Source organism: Bos grunniens, chromosome 11 (genome assembly GCF_055505025.1).
Source record: "Bos grunniens cultivar Pamir isolate PY7600 chromosome 11, Bosgru_T2T1.0, whole genome shotgun sequence".
Classification (NCBI taxonomy): Eukaryota; Metazoa; Chordata; class Mammalia; order Artiodactyla; family Bovidae; genus Bos; species Bos grunniens.
In genome coordinates, this window is record NC_141175.1 from 95,459,147 (window position 1) to 95,486,313 (window position 27,167).

The following is a 27,167-nucleotide window of genomic DNA, read 5'->3' on the forward strand; positions in this document are numbered from 1 at the left end:
GTGGTTGTCCAAGGAGGCTTTACAAATAGCTTTGAAAGAAGAGAAGAGAAATGCAAAGGAGAAAGAAAGATACAGCCAACTGAATGCAGAGTTCCAGACAACAGCAAGCAGAGATAAGAAGACCTCCTTAAATGAACAGTGCAAAGAAACAGAGGAAAATAATAGAAGGGCAAAGACATCTCCTCAAAAACACTGAAGAGATCAAGGGACCATTTCAGGCAAGAATGAGCATGATAAAGGACAGAACTGATAAGGATGTAACAGAAGCAGAAGAGATTAAGAAGAGGTGGCAAGAAAACACAGAAGAATTTCAGATAATCATGATGGTGTGACCATTATTCAAGAGTCAGACATCCTGTAGTGTGAAGTCAAGTGGGCCTTAGGAAGCATTACTATGAGGAAGCTAGAGGTGACAGAATCACAGCTGAGCTATTTAAAAATCCTAATAGATGATGCTGTTAAAGCGCTGTACTCAATATGCCAGCAAATTTGGAAAATTCAGCAGTGGCCACAGGACTGGAAAGAGTCAAGTTTTCATTCCAATCCAAAAGAAAAGCAATGCCAAAGAATGTCCCAACTACAACTGTGCTCATCTCACATGCTAGCAAGGTTATGTTGAAAATCCTTCAAGCTAGGCTTCAGCAGTACATGAACTGAGAACTTTCAGATGTATAAGCTGGGTTTTGAAGAGGCAGAAGAAAGAGAGATCAAACTGCAACATTCATTAGATCTTGGAGAAAGCCAAGTAATTCCAGGAAAACTACTTCTGCTTCACTGACTTTGCTAAAGCCCTTGACTGTGTGGATAACAACAAATTGTTGAAAATTCTTCAAGAGACGGGAGTACTAGATCACCTTATCTGTCTCCTGAGAAACCTATATGTGAATCAAGAAGTAACAGAACCAGACATGAAACAATGGACTGGTTCAAAATTGTGAAAGGAGTACGATTAGGCTGTAAATTATCACCCTGATTATTTAACTTATATGTAGAGTACAACATGTGCAATGCTGAGCTAGATGAATCAAAAACTGGAATCAAGACTGCCAGGAGAAATATCAACAACCTCAGATGTGCAGATGATACCATTTTAGTGGCAGAAAGTGAAGAAGAACTAAAGAGCCTCTTGATGAGGGTAAAAGAGGAGAGTGAAAAAGTTGGTTTGAAAATTAACATTACAAAAACTAATATCACTTTATGCCACATACAAGAAGAAAAAGTAGAAACAGTGACAGATTTTATTTTCTTGGGCTCCAAAATCCCTGCAGATGGTGACTGTAGTCATGAAATTAAGATGCCTGCTCCTTGAAAGGAAAGCTATGACAAACCTAGACAGTGTATTAAAAAGCAGAGATATTACTCCAACAAAGGCCCATACAGTCAAAGCTATGGTCTTTTCAGCAGTCATGTATGGATGTGAGAGCAGGACTATAAAGAAGGATCAGTGCTGAAGAGATGTTTTCTAACTGTAGTGCTGGAGAGGACTCTTGAGATTCCCCTGGACTGCAAGGAGATCAAATCAGTCAATCCTAATGGAAATCAACCCTAAATATTCATTTGGAAGGACTGATGCTGAAGCTGAAGCTCCAATACTCTGACCATCTGATGTGAAGAGGTGATTCATTGGAAAAGACCCTGATGCTACAAAAGATTGAATGCAAAAGTAGAAGAGAGTGGCAAAGGATGAAATGGTTAGATAGCATCACTAATTCAATGGACTTGAATTTGAGAAAACTCTAGGAGACAGCAGAGGACCGAGAAACCAGCAAACCATGGGGTTGCAAAGAGTGGGCCATGACTTACCAACTGAATGACAACAACAACAGGTGGCAATAAGCACTGGGATTATTATTAATAGAAGGAAGGATAAGGAGGTATATGGGGATGGGAGATCTGAGCTATTCTGAGAATAGGTGGTCAAGGAAATCTCCTTAAGGAAATAATATTTGAGTAGGGACTTAACTGAAGATATATTGCTACCATATGTGATAAATAAATAATTTTAAGTCTAATTTATACCTTAAGCCTATAAGTACATTTTTAATACAGAAAGAATATCCTTTGATTCATTTTAAAACCTTCTTTCAAATTTAATTAATTCTCTGATATCCTGAAATTAACAAACTTGTGGTTTATTTCCTTTCTCTTTACAACATTGTTTTCAAATTTCTGTAGTAAAAAAGAAAAGGCTTAGAAAAAAGATAAACCTTATTTTAAAACTTACTTCAAATTTTTTTTAATTGAAATGCAGCTGATTTACAACATTGTGTTAGTTTCAAGCATACATCAAAGTGACTGTCATACACACACATATATATTATTTTATCAGATTATTTTCCCATGTAAGTTATTACACAGCATTGAGTAAAGTTCATTGGGCTATGCAGTAGATGTCTGTTGATTATATATATTACATATAGTAGTGTATGTATGTTCATTCCAACCTCCTAGTTGATACCCTCTGCTCACCATCCCCCTCAGGTACCCATAAGCTTCTAAGTCTGGAATTTGTTTCAATTTTGAAAATAAGTTCATTTGTATCACTTTTTAGATTCAATGCATAAATGATATATATATTACTCGTCTTGCTCTAACTTATTTCACTTAGTATGATAATCACTAGGTCCATCATTGTGGCTAAAAATGGTATTATTTCTTTTCTTGGCTGAGTAATATTTTGTACAATTATACCATATCTTCATGATCCATTCATCTGTTGATAGACACTTAGGTTGTTCCCATGGGCAACTGTATATAGTGCTGCTATGAACAAGGTGGGGGGGTGGTCCATGTATCTTTTCAAAGAATGATTTTCTCTGGATATAAGCCCACGAATGGGATTGCAGGATAATATGGTATCTCCACATCCAGAAAGCATCTACTTCTGCTTCATTGATTACACTAAAGACGTTGACTGTGTGGATCACAACAAACTGGAAAATTCTTCAAGAGATGGGAATACTAGACCACCTTACTTGCCTCCGGCAAAATTTGTATTCAGGTGAAGAAGCAACAGTTACAACGGGACATGAAATAATGGGCTGGTTCCAAATTGGGAACAAAGATATCAAACAAGTCAATCATAAAGGAAATCAACCCTGAAAATTCACTGGAAGAACTGTTGCTGAAACTGATGTTCCAATACACTGGCCGCCTATTGAGAAGAACCAACTCATTTTTCGAAGGCAAAAGGAGAAGAGAAAATAAATTTTAAAAATAAAAAGGAGAAGAGGGTGGCAGAGGATGAGATGGTCAAAGAGTATCACTAACTCAATGGACATGAACTTGAGCAAACTCCAGGAGATAGGAGAGGACAGAGGAGCTGGGCATGCTATAGTGCATGGGGTTGCAAAGAGTCAGCTAAGACTTAGCAACTGAATAACAACAACAACAATATAAATAATAAAGTATCAAGTATAAAATGTACTAAATTCATGGGAACTTTATTATTGATGTGGACTTACTGCTTATTATATACAGATTCAGCTAAATATGGCTTATATGGCTGAATAAAATATATAACTAGGCTGGCTAGCCTCACTTTACTTCATATCCACTAGCCAAAGTGTACATATAATGCTATGAAATAACCACATTACTGTTCATGAAGTAATTCTCTTTTCCAGCGCCCAGAGATACCTTCTCTTCTTCAGAGATAACTTAAACCCAACATTTGTACTAGAAATCCACTTTTAGCTAAAGACACTTCTTTCAGTGGGAAAACTGAGCACTTGGAAAATTCCATCATAACATATACACAATCACCACCATCTGCATCCACAAACTGTGATTCTCATCTGTTACCAGAGGTGAACTTCATACCACTTAAAACCAATTCCTCTAATTGTGCAAGGGATTCTAAAGTCTCTCACCTACTCAAGTACAGCATTCTGGAGATTTCCCCTTTTCTCATACATCATCAACTTTTTGCTTTCTATTGTATTATTCTCACCATAAATAACATGCTGTTACTTCTGCTATTACACAATTTTTTTTTAATTAACCGACTTCCACTGACAGCTATGACCTCATTTCCTTACCTACCTTTGTAACAAAATTTCCTGGAAGAGTTGTCTTATACACACTGTCTCCAATTCCTCTCTTTCCATTCTTTAAAAATATTAATATAAACAAACACTTTATGTAGAATCGTTTTATATTTACAAGACAGTTGCAAAGAGTTCCCAAATACTCCACACCCAGTTCCCCCTATTGTTTACATCTCACATTACTATGGTACATGTATGCGTGCTCAGTCGTTTGAATCGTGTTCAACTCTTTGTGACCCTACTGACTGTAGCCCACCAGGCTCCTCTGTCCGTGGGATTCCCCAGGCAAGAATACTGAAGTGTTTTCTATTTTCTGTTTTATTCTAATTTTAATTTTTTAAAACCTATTATATTTTTTCTATATTTATTGCTTCATTTGCCTTTCCTACTGTTCTTTTCTCCTTGCAGTTAATCTTTAATGTATATAAATCTTCATCTACCTCTATTTAACTTAGCATACCTATTCTTTCTTTCTTTTCTTAATTTCCTTTGCTCTCAACATGTTTGTTACTTTTGTTTTTATTCCTTTATTCCCCGCTTGGCACCTTGCTTTAGTTTTGTTTTTTAGTTTGTGCTTAAGTTAGTTTTGTTCTTAACTGGCAAATATAACTTTTGATTTCCTTTGTTTGCTGGATCAATCAATTGTACTTGATTTTTGTTGGATCGTTTTCATGTTGTTCATGGGTGTATATGTATATGTGTATATTCCATTATTTTAATTATTATTTGCCTGATTTTGTAAATGCCATTGGCCTTGGATTCATTTTTGGTTTCTCATTTTTAGATATTTGTTTTTCTCTTCCATGACAAACAACTTGTGGAATCTTTGTTCCTGACCAGATATCAAACCCTGAGCATTTGGAGTGGGAGCACTGAATCCAAGACTCTAGACAACCAGAAAATAACCCTAGGGAGTATCCAGTAGTGAGAACTCACACAAAAAAAACCACTTGAATACAAGATCCAGCATTACCCAACCACCAGTAGCACCCCATGCAGGATGCCTCATCTAAACAACAAACAAAACAAAAATACAAATCCAATCATCAGCAGACAGGAGTACCACATCACTCACCCTTGCCCATCAGAGGAAAAACAAACAAACAAACAAAAACTCAGCACAAATCTCACCCTATATGAAGCTCACACAAACCACTGGACCAAAATTAGGAGGGCAAAAATCAAAAGGAAGAAAGAATTCAACTTTCTTCAAGTAAAGAATTCAACTTTCCTTGAGGCCGGGAAAAGGAGACCTAAAACACAATAACTTAAAAAAAAAAATGAAAAGGCAGAGAAATACTGAACAAATGAAGGAACAAACAAGAAACACAGAAGTCCAAATCAGTGAAGAGGAACTAAGAAAATAATCTGAAAAAGAATTCAGAATAATGATAGTAAAGATGGTAAAAAAAAAAAAAGACAAAAAAAAAACAACCTTGAAAACAAAACAGAGAAAAGGCAAGAATCAGTTAACAAACACCTAGAAGAATTAAAGAATAAGCACACAGAGACAAACAACACAATTACTGAAACTAAAAATACTGTAGAAGGAATTAATAGCAGAATATCTGAAGCAAAAGAATGAATCAGTGAGCTGGCTAGAAGATAAAATGGTAGAAATAACTTCTGAAGAGCAGAATAAAGTAAAAAGAATGAAAAGAGCTGAGGACACTCTCAGAGACCTCTGGGAACATATCAAAGGTACCAATGTTTGAATTATAGGGGTCCCAGAAGAACAAGAGAAAAAGAAAGGGTACCAGAAAATTTTTGAAGAGATTATAGATGAAAATTTCCTTAACATGGAAAAGGAAAGAGCCAATCAAGTCAAGAGGCACAAAAAGTCCCGTACAGGATAAACCCAAGGAGAAACACGCCAGGACACATACAAATCAAAGTAACAAAGACTAAACACAAAGAAAGAATATTAAAAGCAGCAAGGGAGAAGCAATAATATACAAGGGAAACCCCATACACTTAACAGCTGCTCTTTCAGCAACACTCTGCAGGCCAGAAGAGAATGGCAGGATATATTTAAAGTACTGAAAGGGAAAAATCTACAACCAAGATCACTGTACCCAGCAAGGATCTCATTCAAAATTGATGTAGAAATAAAAAGCTTTTCAGACAAGCAAAAGTTAAGAGAATTCAGTACCACCAAACCAGCTTTATAATAAATGTTAAAAGGACTTGTATTCAGCAATATATGAACCATGAACTTCCAGATGTTCAAGCTGGTTTTAGAAAAGGCAGCGGAACCAGAGATCAAATTGCCAACATCCACTGGATCGTCAAAAAAGCAAGAAAGTTCCAGAAAAACATCTATTTCTGCTTTATTGACTATGCCAAAGCCTTTGACTGTGTGGATCACAATAAACTGTAGAAAATTCTGAAGGAGATGGAAATACCAGACCACCTAACCTGCCTGTTGAAAAACCTGTATGCAGATCAGGAAGCAACAGTCAGAATTCGACATGGAACAACAGACTGGTTCCAAATAGGAAAAGGAGTACGTCAAGGCTGTATATTGTCACCCTGCTTATTTAACTTATATGCAGAGTACATCATGAGAAATGCTGGGCTGGAAGAAACACAAGCTGGAATCAAGATTGCTGGGAGAAATATCAATAACCTTAGATATGCAGACGACACCACCCTTATGGCAGGAAGTGAAGAAGAACTAAAGAGCGTCTTGATGAAAGTGAAAGAGGAGAGTGAAAAAGTTGGCTTAAAGCTCAACATTCAGAAAATGAAGATCATGGCATCTGGTCCCATAACTTCATGACAAATAGATGGGGAAACAATGAAAACAGTGGCTGACTTTATTTTTCTGGGCTCCAAAATCACTGTAGATGGTGACTGCAGCCATGAAATTAAAAGACGCTTACTCCTTGGAAGGAAAGTTAGGACCAAACTAGACAGCATATTAAAAAACAGAGACATTGCTTTGTCCACAAAGGTCCATCTAGTCAAGGCTATGGTTTTTCCAGTAGTCATGTATGGATGTGAGAGTTGGACTATAAGGAAAGCTGAGCGCTGAAGAATTGATGCTTTTGAACTGTGGTGTTGGAGAAGACTCTTGAGAGTCCCTTGGACTGCAAGGAGATCCAACCAGTCCATTCTGAAGGACATCAGTCCTGGGTGTTAACTGGAAGGACTGATATTGAAACTGAAACTCCAATACTTTGGCTACCTGATGCAAAGAGCTGACTCATAGAGGGCAGGAGAAGGGGACGACAGAGGATGAGATGGTTGGATGGCATCCCTGACTCAATGGACATGGGGTTGGGTAGACTTCGGCAGTTGGTGATATACAGGCAGGCCTGGCATGCTGCAGTTCATGGGGTCGCAAAGAGTTAGACACGACTGAGTGACTGAACTGAACTGAACTGATAGTCAAGAAATAAAACAGAAGAAAAAAGATCTATAAAATCAACCCCAAACAATTAGAAAATGGTAATAGGAACATATATATCGATAATTACTTTAAATGGAAATGGATTAAAAGCTCCAACCAAAAGACACAGACTGGCTAAATGTATATAAAAACAAGACCCACATACATGCTGTTTACAAAAAACCCACGTTAGACCTTAAGAAACATACAGACTGAAAGTGAGAGGATGGAAAAATATATTCCACGCAAACAGGAAGCAAAAAAAAGCTGGAGGAGCAATCCTCATATCAGACAAAATAGACCTTAATATAAAGAAGATTACAAGAGTAAAGGAGGACAGTACATAAGGATCAAGGGATCAGTCCAAGAGGAAGACATAACAATTGTAAATATCTATGCACCCAACATAGGAGCACCTCAATGCATAAGACAAACACTAACAGACATAAAACGAGAAACTGACAGTAACACAAGAATAGTAGGAGACTTTAACACCCCACTCAGACCGATGGACGGATCATGAAAACAGAAAATTAATATGGAAACACAAGTGTTAAATTATACATTAGATTAAATGGATCTGACTGATTTCTTCAGACATTCATCCAAATGCAGAAGAATACACCTTCCAAGTGAACATGGGAAATTCTCCAGGATAGACCACATCTTGGGTCACAAATCAAACCTCAGTAAATTTAAGAAAATTGAAATCATGTCAAGCATCTCCAACCACAACACTATGAGCCTAGATATCAATTACAAGAAAAAACTTGTAAGAAACACAAACACATGGAGATTAAACAACACGTTTCTAAATAACCAACAGGTAACTGAAGAAATCAAAAGGGAAATAAAAAAATTTCTAGAAACAAATGGCAATGAAAACATGACAACTCAAAACCTAAGGGATGCAGCAAAAGCAGTTCTAAGAGGGAAGTTTATAGCAATACAATCCTATCTCAAGAAACAAGAAAAACATCGAATAGACGACCGTAACTTTACACCTAAAGCAACTGGAAAAAGAAGAAGAAGAAGAAAAAAAAAACAAAATTAGTAGAAGGAAAGAAATCATAAACATCCAAGCAGAAATAAATGAAAAAGAAATGAAAGAAACAATAGTAAAGATTAACAAAACTAAAAGCTGGTTCTTTGAGAAGATATAAAAAATTGACAAACCCTTGCCAGACTCATCAAGAAAAAAAGAGAGAAGAATAAAATCAACAAAATCAGAAATGAAAAAGGAGAGGTTACAACAGATATTGCAGAAATACAAAGGATCATAAGAGGCTATTATGAACAACGATATGGCAATAAAATAGATAACCTGTACAAAATGGACAGCTTCTTACAAAAGTTCAATCTTCCAAGACTGAATCAGGAAAAAATAGAAATTATGAACAAACCAATTACAAGCACTGAAATTGAAGCTGTGATCAAAAATCTCCCCAAAAGCAAAAGCCCAGGACCAGATGGCTTCACAGGAGAATTCTATCAAACATTTAGAGAAAACCTAATGCCTATCCTTCTAAAACTCTTTCCAAAAATTACAGAGGAAGGAACACTTTCAAATTCATTCTTTGAGGCCACCATCATCTTGATACCAAAACCAGACAGAGAAAACACAAAAAAAGAAAACTACAGGCCAATATCACTGATGAACATAGATGCAAAAATCCCCAACAAAATTTTAGCAAACAGAATTCACCAACACATCAAAAAGCTCATACACCATGATTAATTTGGGTTTATTCCAGGGATGCAAGGATTCTTCAGTATATGCAAATCAATCAATGTGATACACCATATCAACAAACTGAAAGATAAAATCCATATGATCATCTCAATAGATGCGGAAAAAGCCTTTGACAAAATTCAGCACCTATTTATGACTAAAACTCTTCAAAAAAAGGGCATAGAAGGAACTTACCTCAACAAAGTAAAGGCCATATATGATAAGACTACAGCAAACATTATTCAAAATGGTGGAAAACTGAAAACATTCCCCTTAAGATCAGGAACAAGATGAGGATGTCCACTTTTGCCACTATTATTCAACATAGTTCTGGAAGTCCTAGCTCCAGCAATCAGAGAAGTAAAAGAGATAAAAGGAATCCAGATTGGAAAAAAAAGAAGTAAAGCTCTCACTGTTTGCAGATGACATGACACTGTACATAGAAAACCCTAAAGATAGTATCAGAAAATTACCAGAACTAATCAGTGAATTTAGCAAAGTTGCAAGATACAAAATCAATACACACAAATCACTTGCATTATATACTGAAATGAAAAATCAGAAAGAGCAACTAAGGAATCAATCCCATTCACCATTGCAACAAAAAGAACTAAATATCCAGGAATAAACTTCCCTAAGGAGACTAAAGAACTGTACACAAACTTGCCTGGAAAATCCCAAGGACGGAGGAGCCTGGTAGGCTGCAGTCCATGGGGTCGCTAAGAGTCAGACACAACTGAGCGACTTCACTTTCCCTTTTCACTTTCATGCATCGTAGAAGGAAATGGCAACCCACTGCAGTGTTCTTGCCTGGAGAATCCCAGGGATGGCAGAGCCTGGTGGGCTGCTGTCCATGGGGTCACATAGAATCAGACACGACTGAAGTGACTTAGCAGCAGCAGCAATGAAAGAAATCAAAGAAGACATAAACAGATGGAGTACATTCCAATGTACTGGGTTGGAAGAAACAATATTGTGAAAATGACTATACTACCAAAGGCAATCTGGAGATTAAATGTGATCCCTATCAAATTACCAATGGCATTTTTCACAAAACTAGAACAAAAAATTTCACAATTCATATGGAAACACAAAAAACCCCAAATACCCAAGGCAGTCTTGAGAAAGAAGAATGGGGCTGGAGGAATCAAGCTTCCTGATTTCAGATTATACCACAAAACTACAGTCATCAAGACAGTATGGTACTGGCACAAAAACAGAAATACAGACCAATGCAACAGGATAGAAAGCCCAGAAATAACCCAGGTACCTATGGGTACCTTATTTTTGACAATGGAGGCAAGAATATACAATGGGGCAAAGACAGCCTCTTCAATAAATGGTGCTGGAAAAACTGGACAGCTGCATGTAAAAGAATGAAATTAGAATATTTCCTAACACCATACACAAAGATAAACTCAAAATGGATTGAAGACCTAAATGTAAGACCAGAAACTATAAAACTCTTGGAGGAAAACATAGGCAGAACACTCAATGATATAAATCAAAGCAAGATCCTTTATAAACCACCTCCTACAGTAACGGAAATTAAAACAAAGTAAACAAGTGGGACCTGATTAAAAAAGCTTTTGCACAGCAAAGGAAACTATGAGCAAGGCGAAAAGAAAAATCTCAGAATGGGAGAAAATAATAGCAAATGAAACAACTGACACAAGATTAATTTGCAAAATATACAAGCAGTTCATACAACTCAATACCAGAAAAAAAAAAAAAAAACCCAAACAAAAGGTAGGAAACAGATCTAAACAGACATTTTTCCAAAGAAGACATACAGACGGCTAACAAACACATGAAAAGATGCTCAACCTCGCTCATAATTACAGAAATGCAAATCAAAAATACAATGAGTCATCACCTCACACCAGTCAGAATGGCCATCATCAAAAAGTCTACAAACAATAAATGCTGGAAAGGGTGTGCAGAAAAGGGAACACTCTTGTACTGTTGGTGGGAATGTAAACTGATCAGCCACTATGGAAGACGGTATGGAGATTCCTTAAAAAACTAGGAATAAGAAAACCATATGACCCCGCAATCCCACTACTGAGCAGATATCCCGAGAAAACCATAATTGAAAATGACACATGTATCCCAATGTTCACTATTTATATTTATATATAAATATATATAAATTTATATATATATAAATTTATATTTAAATATATATATATTTATATTTAAAGCTGCATGGCTATTCCAATGCAGCACTATTTACAATATCCAGGACATGGAAGCAACCTCTTTGTCCATCGACAGATGAACGGATAAAGAAGTTCTGCTATATATATATATATAATGAAATATTACTCAGCCATAAAAAGGAATGCATTTGAGTCATTTCTAATGAGGTGGATGAACCTATAACCTATTATACAGAGTGAATTGAGTCAGAAAGAGAAAGATAAATACTGTATTCTAACAAACATATACAGAATCTAGAAAAATGGTACTGAAGAATTTATTTACAGGGCAACAATGGAGAAACAGACATAGTAAATAGACTTATGGACACGGGGAGAGGGGGAAGATGGTAAGATGTATGGAAAGAGGACCATGGAAATAAACATTACCATATGTAAAATAGATAGCCAACGGGAATTTGCTGTATGGCTCAGGAAACTCAAACAGGGGCTCTGTATCAACCTAAAGGGGTGGAATGGGGACGGAGATGGGAGGGAGTTTCAAAAGGGAGGGAATATATTTATACCTATGGCAGATTCATGTTGAGGTTTGACAGAAAACAGCAAAATTCTCTAAAGCAATTATTCTTCAGTAAAAAATAAATTAATTTTTTAAAAATTAAAAAAAAAAAAAAAGAATACTGGAGTGGGTTACCCTGCCCTTCTCCAGGAGATCTTCCCAATCTAGGTATTGAACCCACATCTCCTGCATTGCAGGTAGTTATTCAACCACTGACCTACCTGGGAAGCCCTTTACTATGGTGCATTTGCCATAACTAAGGAACCAACATCAGTACATTACCATTAACTGAAGTGAAGTGAAGTGAAAGTCACTCAGTTGTGTCTGATTCTTTGCAACCCCATGGACTATACAGTCTCAGGAATTCTCCAGGCCAGAATATTGGAGTGGGTAGCCTTTCCCTTTTCCAGGGGATCTTCCCAACCCCGGGATTGAAAAGGAAAGATAAAAACATCTGAATACAGAGTTCCAAAGAATAGCAAGAAGAGATAAGAAAGCCTTCTTCAGTGATCAATGCAAAGAAATAGAGGAAAACAACAGAATGGGAAAGACTAGGGATCTCTTCAAGAAAATCAGAGAGATGCTATACATCACTCATTATCAGAGAAATGCAAATCAAAACCACTATGAGGTACCATTTCACGCCAGTCAGAATGGCTGCGATCCAAAAGTCTACAAGTAATAAATGCTGGAGAGGATGAGAAAAGGGAACCCTCTTACACTGCTGGTGGGAATGCAAACTAGTACAGCCACTATGGAGAACAGTGTGGAGATTCCTTAAAAAACTGGAAATAGAACTGCCTTATGATCCAGCAATCCCACTGCTGGGCATACACACTGAGGAAACCAGAAGGGAAAGAGACACATGTACCCCAATGTTCATCACAGCACTGTTTATAATAGCCAGGACATGGAAGCAACCTAGATGTCCATCAGCGGATGAATGGATAAGAAAGCTGTGGTACATATACACAATGGAGTATTACTCAGCCATTAAAAAGAATACATTTGAATCAGTCCTAATGAGATGGATGAAACTGGAGCCTATTATACAGAGTGAAGTAAGCCAGAAAGAAAAACACCAATACAGTATACTAACGCATATATATGGAATTTAGAAAGATGGTAACAATAACCCTGTATGTGAGACAGCAAAAGAGACACTGATGTATAGAACAGTCTTTTGGACTCTGTGGGAGAGGGAGAGGGTGAGATGATTTGGGAGAATGGCACTGAAATATGTATAATATCATATATGAAACAAGTCGCCAGTCCAGGTTCGACGCACGATACTGGATGCTTGGGGCTGGTGCACTGGGACGACCCAGAGGGATGGTATGGGGAGGGAGGAGGGAGGAGGGTTCAGGATGGGGAACACGTGTATGCCTGTGGCAGATTCATTTCAATATATGGCAGAACCAATACAATATTGTAAAGTTTAAAAATAAAATAAAATTTTTTTAAAAATAAATAAAAAAAAAAGGAAAGAAAATCAGAGATACCAAAGGAACATTTCATGCAAAGATGGGCTCGATAAAGGACAGAAATGGTAAGGACCTAACAGAAGCAGAAGATATTAAGAAAAGGTGGCAAGAATACACAGAAGAACTGTACAAAAAAGATCTTCACGACCCAGATAATCACGATGGTGTGATCACTGACCTAGAGCCAGACATCCTGGAATGTGAAGTCAAGTGGGCCTTAGAAAGCATCACTACGAACAAAGCTGAGCTACAAGGGAAGCCCAAGAATACTAGAGTGGGTAGCCTATTCCTTCTCCAGCAAATCTTCCCAACACAGGAATCAAATTGGGGTCTCCTGAATTGGAGGCAGATTCTTTACCAACTGAGCTATGACAGAAGCCAATAACTGAACAACACACCTTCTTTAGGTCTCATTAGTTTTCATCTGATGTTCTTTACTGTTTTCAGGAGCCCATCTAAGATACCACATTACATTTATTTATCTTGTCTCCTTAGCCTCCTCACACTTCCCTTGTTTTTGTTGATCATGAAGTTTTGAGGAGTACTGGTTGGGTATTTTGTAGAATATCCTTCAATTTGGTTTTGTTTAATGTTTTTCTCATGGATAGACTAACATCATGGGTTTGTAAGGAAGACCAGAGAGGTAAAATACCTTATCACATCATATTGAAGGTACATGCCATCAACACTGCTTATAACTGATGATGTTAAAATATTTTGTTGTTGTTCAGTCGCTCAGTCATGTCAACTCTTTGTGACCCCATGAATGCAGCACACCAGGCTTCCCTCGAGTTTCCTCTCATCTCCAGCGTTTTATCTCCCAGAGTTTCCTCAAACTCATGTCCACTGAATTGGTGATAATCTTGATTACCTGACTTAAATAGTGTGTCAGATTTGCTCACTGTAAAGCAGCATTTCCCTCCTTCAACACTCCGCTTTTAGGAAGTAAGTCACTAAGAACAACCTACCCAAGGGGTATGAAGCAAAGCTCCAGCCCTGGAGGGGTAATATCCATATAGTTTATTTGAAATTCTTCTGTGAAGAACTCATTCTCTTTTAAATCTACTTCATGAAGAGTTTCCTAACATCATTCTATTAATAATGCTCCTATCAAGGTCACCATCTTACACCAAGTTGCTACATCCAATGGTAAATCTTAATCCTCAATTACCTGAAGTATCACAAATTATTATCATAATTGACCACTCCTTCCTTTTTGATATACTTTCTTCATTGACTTCCAGGACACTGCACTCTTGAGTTTTGTGGGGTTTTTGTTTGTTTTTGTTGTTACCTTTTTACTTCCCTAGTAGCTCTTTCCCATCCTCCATTCCAGATTCCTCTTTTCTCCTGATTTCTTAATACTAAAAAGTCCAAGGGTTCAATTCTTTATCTTCTCCTCCATTTTTATAAATTGTTGTGCACTTACTCAGTCACATGCCAATCTTTGTGACTCCATGGACTGCAGCACGCCAGGCTTCTCTGTTCTTCACCATCTACTGGAGCTTGCTCAAACTCATATCCATTGAGTCGGGAATGCCACCCAACCATCTCGTCCTCTATTGTCCCCTTCTCCTCCTGCCTTCAATCTTCCTTTCCATGGTCTTTCACCCTACTGCTGTGTGCTCTTTCAGGGTTTATCCAATGAGTCAGCTCTTCTCAACAGGTGGCCAAAGTATTCGAGCTTCAGCATCAGTTCTTCCAATGAATATTCAGGATCGATTTCCTTTAGGATTAACTGCTTTGATCTCCTTGCAGTCCAAGGGACTCTCAAGAGTTTTCTCCAACATCATGGTTCAAAAGCATCAATTTTTCGGCGCTCAGCTTTCTTCACAACCCAACTCCCACATCCAGACAGACTGGAAAAACCATAGCTTTAACTAGATGGACCTTTGTTGGCAAAGTAATGTCTCTGCTTTTCAATACGCTGTCTAGGTTGGTCATAACTTTCCTTCCAAGGAGTAAGCGTCTTTTCATTTCATTGCTAGAGTCACCATCTGCAGTAATTTCGGGGCCCAAGAAAATAAAATCTGTCACTGTTTCCACTGTTTCCCCATTCATTTTCCATGAAGTGATGGGACCAGATGCCATGATCTTTGTTTTGTGAATGTTGAGTTTTGAATGTTAAGTTTTTCACTCTCCTCTTTCACTTTCATCAAGAGACTCTTTAGTTCCTCTTTGCTTTCTGCTGAAAGGGTAGTGTCATCTGCGTATCTGAGGTTATTGATATTTCTCTTGGAAATCTTGATTCCAGCTTGTGCTTCACCCAGCCCAGCATTTCACATGATGTACTCTGCATATAAGTTAAATAAGCAGGGTAACAATATACAGTCCTGATGTTTTCCCTTCCCAATTTAGAACCAGCCATTGTTCTATGTCCAGTTCTAACTGTTACTTCTTGACCTGCATACAGGTTTCACAGGAGGCAGGTAAGGTGGTCTGATATTCCCATCTCTTGAAGAATCTCCCACAGTTTGTTGTGATTCACACAGTCAAAGGCTTCAGTGTAGTCAATAAAGCAGATTTTTTTCTAGAATTGTCTTATTTTTTCTATGATCCAATGGAGAGTGGCAATTTGATCTCTGGTTCCTCTGCCTTTTTCTAAATCCAGTTTGAACTTCTGGGAGTCTTCGTTCACATACTGTTGAAGCCTAGCTTGAAGATTTTTGAGTATTACTTTGCTAGTATGTGAAATGAGTACAATTTTGTGGTAATTTGAATTCTTTCCCACTGCCCTTCTTTGAAAACTGACCTTTTCCAGTCCTGTGGCCGCTGCTGCGTTTTCCAAACTTGCTGACATACTGAATGCAGCACTTTAACATCATCATCTTTTTGGACTTGAAGTAGCTTAGCTGGAATTCCATCACCTCCACTAGCTTTGTTTGTAGTGATGCTTCCTAAGGCCCACTTGACTTCACACTCTAAGATATCTGGCTCTAGGTGAGTGATCACACCATCATGGTTATCTGGGTCATTAAGACCTGTTTTGTATAGTTCTTCTGTGTATTCTTGCCACTTCTTAATATCTTCTGCTTCTGTTAGGTCCATACTGTTTCTGTCATTTATTGTGCCCATCTTTGCATGTGGGAGACCTGGGTTCGATCCTTGGGTTGGGATGTTCCCCTGGAGAAGGGAAAGGCCTCCCACTCCAGTATTGTTGCCTGGAGAATTCCATGGACTCTATAGTCCATGGGGTTGCAAAGAGTTGGACATGACTGAGCAACTTTCACTTTCACTTTCTTTCCCTTTGCATGATATGTTCCCTTGGTATCTCTAATTTTCTGCAAGAGATCTGTAGTCTTTCCCATTCTATTGTTTTCCTCTATTTCTCTGCATCTTTACAAATAAAGTAATATTATGCAGTCAGGTGGTTATAAACATAATTTTTATGGTCCCAACTTTTTATCTCTAGGTCAAATCACTTTCTCAAACTAAATTCATATATATATCTGTTAACTCAGTATCTCAAACTATGTTTAATAACACTACAAATATAATATATCCAGTACCAAATTCCCAATCTTCCTTTACCCCAAATTTAGCTCTACTTCAAATTTTTCCTATCAAAGCACATGTTATATGCAGCATTCTAGTTGCTCACTTGAAAATATTGAAAAGTATCAATTTCTCATTTTCTTGCTTTCTTTACATCTAACCATCAGGAAACCATACTGAGTATACAGTCCAAATAGGACCACTTGTCATCACCTCTATCCCCAAGCTTCCATCAAATCTTGCAGGATTACTGTAATAGCCTCCTAACTGGTCTCCCTGTTTTTACCATACATTTAATTCTCAATACCATAGTCAATGTGATCCTTTCTGGATATGCCAGATCATGCCACTATCAAAATCCTGCCATGGCATCCCTTTTCATACAAAACAACAGCCAAACACTTTTTAATGGCCTAGCATGAATCCCAGGTACCTCTTTGATTTAATCTCCTCTTTCTCTTCCCCTAGATCACTCCAGTCCAGCTACTTTAGCTTCCTTATTATTCCCTAAACTTGCCAATAACTTAACTACTTTCAGACCTTTGCTCTAGTTCTAACTTCTGCCAAGAATACCCTTTCTTCTTCAATGATAAATTACTGTCAATATGCTGCTCTTTTTGGTAAGACCAACCTTGAACCTCCAGCAGACTCCTGATTTCCTTAACCCAGGTTCTTTCTCTTCATCTATAGAACTCAAGACCTTTCATCATACTAGATGATTTACTTGTTTATTTTATTTACTCTTTATTATCTCTTTTCTGCCACTAGAATATAAGCAAAAATCTCTTTTGTTGTTGTTCTTATTGTTCTTTACTTATTTATTCTTAAGACTTAGATCAGTGCCTGTCACAGAGTAGGAGTTAATTTTAAAAATTATTTACCTTAATAGGACATCTTGCTCTAGTCTTCTGACTTTTCTTAACAGAAAAATTCCATTTCTGTACCAGCCCTAACCACCACCCTATCTGCCAGACCTCTTTTTTAATAATAGGCAATATGTATTGAGTATTTGCTATGAAACAGGAACTATGCTAAGCACTTATCTATTCATTTTATCTTCACAGAAATCTTATGAAATACATGCTACTCTTGTCCCCATTTTTCACATAAACCCAAGTAATCTACCCAGGATCATATTTATTAAAGAAAACCAGAACTGGAACCCATGCAGTCTGCTTTAAAACATACACTCTTCACTGCTGCTCAGCTGACCTTCTCACAGACCTGGAAGAATAATCCCTAGGAAACAGCTGTACGTGCTGACTGAACTGTATGTAGATCATCACTTAGGGTCTGAGAGTTAGGGCATTCAAGTTACATTACGGGCTAGAAATGAAAGGTAATGTTGAGTTGGCTTAACGTGGGAAGTAAAGAAGTCTTGTGAAAGGTATAAAAGCTAGTTTATAGAGAGAAAGAGATAAAAGGATAGAGTATATGGACAGAAAAAAATAAGAGATGAGATGGCATATAATCGCGCATCAAGATAGGCAGGAAGACATTAAGTTATGTGAGCTTTTAAATGCTAAAAGCATTGTCTGTCTGGTAACCAAAAATAGGACTCTTGTGAGTTTTGAGTGCTTACAATACTTCTATCATTTGACTGGATATATTACAAAATCATCTATTGGTTCAGTTCAGTCACTCAGTCGTGTCCGACTCTTTGCAACCCCGTGAATCGCAGCACAACAGGCCTCCCTGTCCATCACCAACTCCTGGAGTTCACTCAGACTCACGTCCATCGAGTCAGTGATGCCATCCAGCCATCTCATCCTCTGTCATCCCCTTCTCCTCCTGCCCCCAATCCCTCCCAGCATCAGAGTCTTTTCCAAGGAGTCAACTCTTCGCATGAGGTGGCCAAAGTACTGGAGTTTCAGCTTCAGCATCATTCCCTCAGAAGGAATCCCAGGGCTGATCTCCTTCAGAATGGACTGGTTGGATCTCCTTGCAGTCCAAGGGACTCTCAAGAGTCTTCTCCAACGCCACAGTTCAAAAGCATCAATTCTTCGCCACTCAGCCTTCTTCACAGTCCAACTCTCACATCCATACATGACCACTGGAAAAACCATAGCCTTGACTAGATGGATCTTTGTTGGCAAAGTAATGTCTCTGCTTTTCAATATGCTGTCTAGGTTGGTCATAACTTTTCATCCAAGGAGTAAGCGTCTTTTAATTTCATGGTTGCAGTCACCATCTGCAGTGATTTTGGAGCCCCAAAAAATTAAGTCTGAAACTGATTCCACTGTTTCCCCATCTATTTCCCATGAAGTGATGGGACCAGATGCCATGATCTTCGTTTTCTGAATGTTGAGTTTTAAGCCAACTTTTTCACTCTCCTCTTTCACCTTCATCAAAAGGCTTTTTAGTTCCTCTTTGCTTTCTGCCACTGAATGCGCCCGATCTCGACTGATCTCGGAAAATCATCTATAAGTAGAACCATTTCCATATTACCATGGACCTCCTATAAAAATCTCTATCCTTGTTATGATAGAATAATTAAGTCAATATTGGAGAAAATACAATATAGTAAATATTAGTAAGTTTGGGGAAAAAATAACCTGAACTCAAGCCTCATTTCTATCATTTTGCTCGCTTAGGCATTCTCCTTGAACTTTAATTATACCTTCTATAAAAAGGGAGTAATAATATATGCCCAACCTGCTTCAAATGTTATTGTGCTAAATCACCTTATTTAGATAAGGTGATTATATGTGAATAGCCCCTGAAGAATATAAATTGTTACACATACATTGCCTATTATGATGATGATTTCAGATGTAAAAATCACTTCAGTTACCTATAAAGGAAGATATAATGTCCTCCCTTTCATAAAAGGTGAAGTTAGTCAAAGATTTACTTGGTGATGAAAAAAATCACTAGTTGTGTGTACACACAACCATCATAGCCAAAATAAATAAATATGTGTGGATGTTCCTTCATGCATATGCAAAGATTTTGATAACAAAAGTATTTTTTCCTAAAACAATCCAATGACTTAGCAATAACATTTAGCATTCAGTGAAATAATGTCAAGAAATGTGATACAGTCCTTCTTGACAAGCTCCTACTGCTTCTTCCTGTTGTTAGTTGATCTGTACAGTACCCTTGAAAAGAACAATGGAGTCAGAAAAACTGAAGAGCTAAGGAGTTAGGTCTTCTTTTAAGACGCTACAGTAAATCAATGGCATAGTCATAACTAAATCCAGAGTCTTCTGTGGCCAAAGCTCTTTCTACCACACCACATTCCTGCTATGCTACTTGTTTAAAATGGTTCTTTTTTTTTTTTTTGGATACATGAAACTAACACAGTAGTATAAATCAACTAAACTTCAATAAAAATTAAATAATTAAATAAAACGGCTTTTAAGATGGCAAGAAGCAGAATTACATCAAGAGCTTTAATGCAGAAGTAGTTCATAAAATCAGAGAAGGCAATGGCACCCCACTCCAGTACTCTTGCCTGGAAAATCCCATGGACGGAGGGGCCTGGTGGGCTGCAGTCCATGGGGTTGCTAAGAGTCGGATACGACTGAGCGACTTCACTTTCACTTTTCACTTTCATGCATTGGAGGAGGAAATGGCAACCCACTCCAGTGTTCTTGCCTGGAGAATCCCAGGGATGGGGGAGCTTGGTGGGCTGCCGTCTATGGGGTCGCAAAGAGTCGGACATGACTGAAGCGACTTAGCAGCAGCAGCAGCAGCAGCAGTTCGTAAAATAAATAAATTTCTTGTCTTACTTGGGATTCAGAAAAGGAGAACAGAATAGTCTACAAAATAGAAGGACTGCCAAATTTTCAGTCGAACTTGGTTTTTTGTAGCGTTCCTGATTACAAAAGAAGTTAGCCTATCCTCAGACACATAATGGCAATAACTAACACTTCTAGATCAGGCAACAGAAACAAAGCATTGCAAAGTGAAGGGATTGTCTAATAATGTCAAATGTGACTTTAAACTATAAAAATAAGTTGGTTATAAGTAGAATTCAATCACTGCCAATATCCCATGTTGTAATACACTATTTATATATTATAATACAGTATTTTAAAATATTAACACAGGGAAAGAAACAATCACTCCAAAATCAGAAGTAACAATAGATGTTCACCTGGCTTCCAGCTATATTTACCTATGGGTCAGTATCGTTAATCACTTTCTGATGTTCATCCTTGGTAACATATACCTAAAAATGTCAATTTTCTAGACCAACTGAATTTGAAACTACACCACCTATATAGGTAAAGCAGATGGCCAACAGCCTTTCCCTTTGCTTGTGAATAAGATTCCTCCCGTCTCTCATTTTTGGCACTATGATTTCCATAAAGTGGCAGGTTGAGGCTCCTACACAAACCTGGGTTTCTAAGAAAAGGAAATTTCACATCTTTCTAAATTTTAGGACTTAAGACAATGCATCAGATATTCGGTTTGCAAAGATACTGTTCTCAACATATGTACAATATCCCTTCATCCTTTGTGAGATTGTGTAAGCTTCCACAGAAATGTGACAACTGCCTTTCTCTCACATTTCCTCAATCCTAAATTCCCAGTTACATGCTAATTAAGAGTAATTTACTATTCATATTCCTAATGTTTCTCAAAAACAAAATCTGAATCTAACACTAACCAATGACTATGAATGCTAATATCCCTGGCATCAGTGACTTATGTAGGCAAAATGTGATTTCATACTGTATGTTGTACTCAAAGTGCCATTATTTTAAACAGGATCCTGACATTGACTCTATTCTCCAATCAACAATGTTTATAAAATATATAATCAATTGCAAATAATAGAAATTTAACCCAATAACCTCAGAAAGGAAAACCAGTTAAATTAGTGAAGATATGAGAGAGAGAAAAGTGACTTTTCCAAAAAATACTGGATTTCTCCAAGGCAACAAATGAAAAATACAAGGAATTTATTTTGCACTTTCACCATGATCCCATGAAGAACATGACAGACCACACAGAAAATTGTAATTAATTAACACACAAGCCCTAGGGCTTAGGAGATCTATTCACATATTGCCTTGACTGCCTCCAATAATAGCAGAGTTACCTCAGTAAGTCCAATATTCTTCCTTTTAATGACATTCTGCAGAGAGTTGCTTAGAGTCCTAGTTAGCAACAGGTTTGTTGATTTACGAATCATGTCATCAACTTCAGTTGAGCTAAAAAGGAAGTATCAAGAGTCAGTCATAGGTAGAATTATTTTGCAAACAAGGCTCCAGTAGTACTTTAATAATACTAATAATAACTGCAGGAAATATTTATTGTACTTCAGAAATTAGGTTCTAAATACTTTAATGTATAAAAATTCATTCAACCTTCACAATAACCATGAGAAATAATTTTAGTATTGAGCAGATAGCAAAAAAAAAAAAAAAAAGATTTTAATAAGGCAGTCTAGATCTAAAGCCAACAACACTTAAACACTATGCTACACTACCTCTCATGAAGAATCCTCTAACATGATTCTGTGTCCTGAAACCTTTATTTCTCCCACACATTCAAATTCCTTCACAGTTAATATTCATAATTTTTCAAGCTGATCTCTCTGTAGCCTTCCTGCACAATTAGCTGATAAAGGCTCCTAAAAAAAAGAAAAATATCTCTGCTCCTATGTCATCATATTTCATATTATGTCTTCTCCTTGTTCAGTTGCCCAGTCATGTCCAACTCTTTGTAACCCCATGGATTGCAACACGCCAGGCCTTCCCGACCCTCACTATCTCCCAAAGCTCGCCCAAGTTCATGTCCATTGCATTGATGATTCCACCCAGCCACCTCATCCTCTGACACCCTATCTTCCTTCTGCCCTGAATCTTTCCCAGCATCAGGACTTTTCCAATGAGTTGGCTGTTAGCATCAGATGACCAAAATACTGGAGATTCAGCATCAGTCCTTCCAAGAATTCAGGGTTGATTTCCCTTAAGATTGACCAGCTTGATCTCCTTGCTGTCCAAGGGACTTTCAGGAGTCTTCTCCAGCACCACAGTTCGAAGGCATCAATTCTGTGGTGCTCTGCCTTTCTTACAGTTCAGCTCTCATAGCTGTATGAGACTGCTGGGAAGCCCACAGCTGTGATTCTACAGACTTTTGTTGGTACTGCAATGTCTGTTTTTCACATGTTGTCTAGATTTGTCATTGCTTTCCTGCCAAGAAACAATCATCTGATTTCATGGCTGCAGTCACCATCCACAGTGATTTTAGAGCCCAAGAAGAGGAATTCTGTCACTGTTTCCACATTTTCCCCTTCTATTTGCCATGAAGTATAGGGCTGGATGCCATGATCTTAGTTTTATAATACTTAGTTTTAAGCAGGCCCTTTCACTCTTCTCCTTCACCTTCACCAAGAGGTTCCTCTTCGCTTTCTGCCATTAGAGTGGTATCATCTGCATATCTGAGGTTGTTGATGTTTCTCCTGTCTACCTTGATTTCAGTCTGCAACTCATCCAGCCCAGCATTTCTCATGATGTGCTCAGTGTATAGGTTAAGCAAAGAGGGAGACAGCAGACAGCCCTGTCGTGTTCCTTTCTCAATCTTGAACCGATCAGTTGCTCCATATAGGGTTCTAACTGTTGCTTCTTGACCTGCAAACAGGTTGCTCAGGAGATAGGTAGGATGGTCTGGTATTCCCATCTCTTTAAGAGCTTCCAACAGTTTTTTATGATTCACACAGTCAAAGGCTTTAGCGTAGTCGATAAAAAAGAGGTAGATGTTTTTCTGGAATTCCCTAACCTGCTCTATGACCCAGAGACTGTTGGCAATTTGATCTCTGGTTCCTCTTCCTTTTCTAAATCCAGAGTGGACATCTGGAAGTTCTTGGTTCACATAATGCTGAACCTAACATGCAAGATTTTAAGCATGACCTCATGAGAGATGAGTGCAACTGTCTGATGGTTAGCACATTCTTTAATACTACCCTTCCTGGGAAATGGGATGAGGACTGACCTTTTCCAGTCCTGTGGCCACTGCTGGGTCTTCTAGATTTGCTGGCATATAGAATGCAACACTTTGAAGGCATCATCCTTTAGGGTTTTGAATAGTTCTACTGGAATTCTGTCACATCCACTAGCTTTATTAACAGCAGTTGACTCTGCACTCCAGAATGTCTGGCTCTGGGTGACTGAGCACACCATTGTAGGAATCCAGTACATTAAGATCTTTTCTGTACAGTTCTGTGGATTCTTTCCATTGCTTCTTGATCTCTTCAGCATCTACTAGGTCTCTACCATTTCTCTCCTTTATTATTGATTTATAAGATTTTATTACTTTCAGGTAGACAACAAAATGAATCAAAATTTTTAAAGATTATATTCCACTTAAAGTTATAAAACATTGGCCATATTCCCTGTGCTGTATAACTTATCCTTGCAGGTTATTAGTCCAATCACAGTAGTATGTACTTCTTAATTCCCTACATCTATCTTGGCACTCTCTTTTCCCCTGACTTCGAAAATAAACCAATAATGTAATTCTACCTAAATGTTTTATAATCCTTACTATTCCAAAAGTGATCAATAATGATACTTTTTATTCAGTAAAGGAAACTAAACATAAAGAAAATAACTCCAAAGCTAATTTTACAAGCAAAGTTTTAAAAATAAATCTTACAATCAACAAACAAAATTCCAGAACTATGTATCTTTCACAAGCCCCTAAAAGTGTCACCCAAGATGTCTCTCTATAAAAGATACCCTTTTGAGACAAATATTTCTTCAAAATAAAGTCAGTATTGCAATAATACTAGACATCCTGGAATGTGAACTCAAGTGGGCCTTAGAAAGCATCACTATGAACAAAGCTAGTGGAGGTGATGGAATTCCAGTTGAGCTATTCCAAATCCTGAAAGATGATGCTGTGAAAGTGCTGCACTCAATATGCCAGCAAATGTGGAAAACTCAGCAGTGGCCACAGGACTGGAAAAGGTCAGTATTCATTCCAATCCCAAAGAAAGGCAATGCCAAAGAATGCTCAAACTACCGCACAATTGCACTCATCTCACACGCTAGTAAAGTAACGCTCAAAATTCTCCAAGCCAGGCTTCAGCAATATGTGAACCGTGAACTTCCAGATGTTCAAGCTGGTTTTAGAAAAGGCAGAGGAACCAGAGATCAAATTGCCAACATCCGCTGGATCATGGAAAAAGCAAGAGAGTTCCAGAAAAACATTACTGCTTTATTGACTATGCCAAAGCCTTTGACTGTGTGGATCACAATAAAGTGTAGAAAATTCTGAAAGAGATGGGAATACCAGACCACCTGATCTGCCTCTTGAGAAATTTGTATGCAGGTCAGGAAGCAACAGTTAGAACTGGATATGGAACAACAGACCGGTTCCAAATAGGAAAAGGAGTACATGAAGGCTGTATATTGTCACCCTGTTTATTTAACTTCTATGCAGAGTACATCATGAGAAACGCTGGGCTGGAAGAAACACAAACTGGAATCAAGATTGCCAGGAGAAATATGAATAACCTCAGATAGGCAGATGACACCACCCTTATGGCAGAAAGTGAAGAGGAACTCAAAAGCCTCTTGATGAAAGTGAAAGTGGAGAGTGAAAAAGTTGGCTTAAAGCTCAACATTCAGAAAACAAAGATCATGGCATCCGGTCCCATCACTTCATGGGAAATCGATGGGGAAACAGTGGAAACAGTGTCAAGACTTTATTTTTCTGGGCTCCAAAATCACTACAGATGGTGACTGCAGCCATGAAACTAAAAGACACTTACTCCTTGGATGGAAAGTTATGACCAACCTAGATAGCATATTCAAAAGCAGAGACATTACTTTGCCAACAAAGGTTCATCTAGTCAAGGCTATGGTTTTTCCAGTGGTCATGTATGGATGTGAGAGTTGGACTGTGAAGAAGGCTGAGTGGCGAAGAATTGATGCTTTTGAACTGTGGTGTTGGAGAAGACTCTTGAGAGTCTCTTGGACTGCAAGGAGATCCAACCAGTCCATTCTGAAGGAGATCAGCCCTGGGATTTCTTTGGAAGGAATGATGCTAAAGTTGAAACTCCAGTACTTTGGCCACCTCATGCGAAGAGTTGACTCCTTGGAAAAGACTCTGATGCTGGGAGGAATTGGGGGCAGGAGGAGAAGGGGACGACAGAGGATGAGATGGCTGGATGGCATCACTGACTCGATGGACGTGAGTCTGGGTGAACTCCGGGAGCTGGTGATGGACAGAGAGGCCTGGCGTGCTGCGATTCACGGGGTTGCAAAGATCGGACACGACTGAGTGACTGATCTGATCTGAAAGACTTGTAAGCAGTTCTTTTTCAGTAATTTATTGCTTGTGAGCAAAGGTCACAAATTTTATCTTATTGATTTCTCTTTCTACAGAATATCAGAGCCTTAGTATATAGTTCAATTAAAAATCTTAAATTACTAAATATGTACACAAATTAGATTATTATGCAGAAGAGAAAATTATTTGAAATAAAGAAGACTGCAAGGAATCCAGGTAGGAAATTCAGTTAGGGGAAAAAAAGATACCTCAAAATATTCTTACAGGATATATTTACTGAATGATAAACTCTGGCCTATTGCCACCCTTTCCAAAAATGTTATTGAATTTAAAACTTCATTACAAAAATGTGTTAATGGAGTATTGAAATTACAATGGTGAAGAGATATTGAAGTTACACTTGTGTTGATGGAATACTGTATTTACAATAGCGAAGAAATATTCATGGTTCCTGCCTTCATATGTCAGACTCACAGTTATATCATATCAATTACAGTATGTGTAATGAATAAGTACAGGTTGCTATACAAGTGATGAACACAGGGGCCCAAAATAATCTGGTGACTCTGATAGTAATCACCCACCTAGCATCTCTACTTACATTACATATTTCTATTATGCTTTAAGAAGATCTGGTAGAAATTCTATTCTTAGATACGATGTCAAAGATCAAGAAACGCTGTCATTACCTTCAAAAGCAGAAGAAAGCTAGGTCTAAGCTAAAAGTTGTATTTTCCTTTAATATTAATGAAGTATAATATACACAAAGATGCATAACTGAATTAAACTGCACACTGAGATAAAGCTCTTGAAAGATGAGCAAAAAGCAGCCATCACCTTCATATCTAAGGCCAGTTGTCTAATCTGGATACACAGAGATGAGAGAGTGAAACAGTCATATGCTGAGAGACTTTGGTGGAATGAAAAAAAAAAAAAAAAGCAACAACAACAAGAAAAAACCATGCAATCCTTTAATAGTGTGGGCTGCTATTTTGGACTGTAATCTTGGAAGAGCCTCTAAGCAAAAATAAACATACTAA

At 37.8% G+C, this 27,167-nt stretch overlaps 1 protein-coding gene across 4 annotated transcripts in view; it reads right to left on the reverse strand.

Moving 5' to 3' along the window:
- The window catches only part of EXOC6B (exocyst complex component 6B), a 730,532-nt gene that overhangs the window by 282,644 nt on the left and 420,721 nt on the right, over positions 1-27,167 (reverse strand). For all 4 annotated transcript variants that reach the window (XM_086327590.1, XM_086327589.1, XM_086327591.1 and 1 more), the window contains one exon: positions 21,929-22,040. In XM_086327590.1, the coding sequence (XP_086183716.1) occupies positions 21,929-22,040 (112 nt within the window). The remainder of the gene's footprint in view (positions 1-21,928; positions 22,041-27,167) is intronic.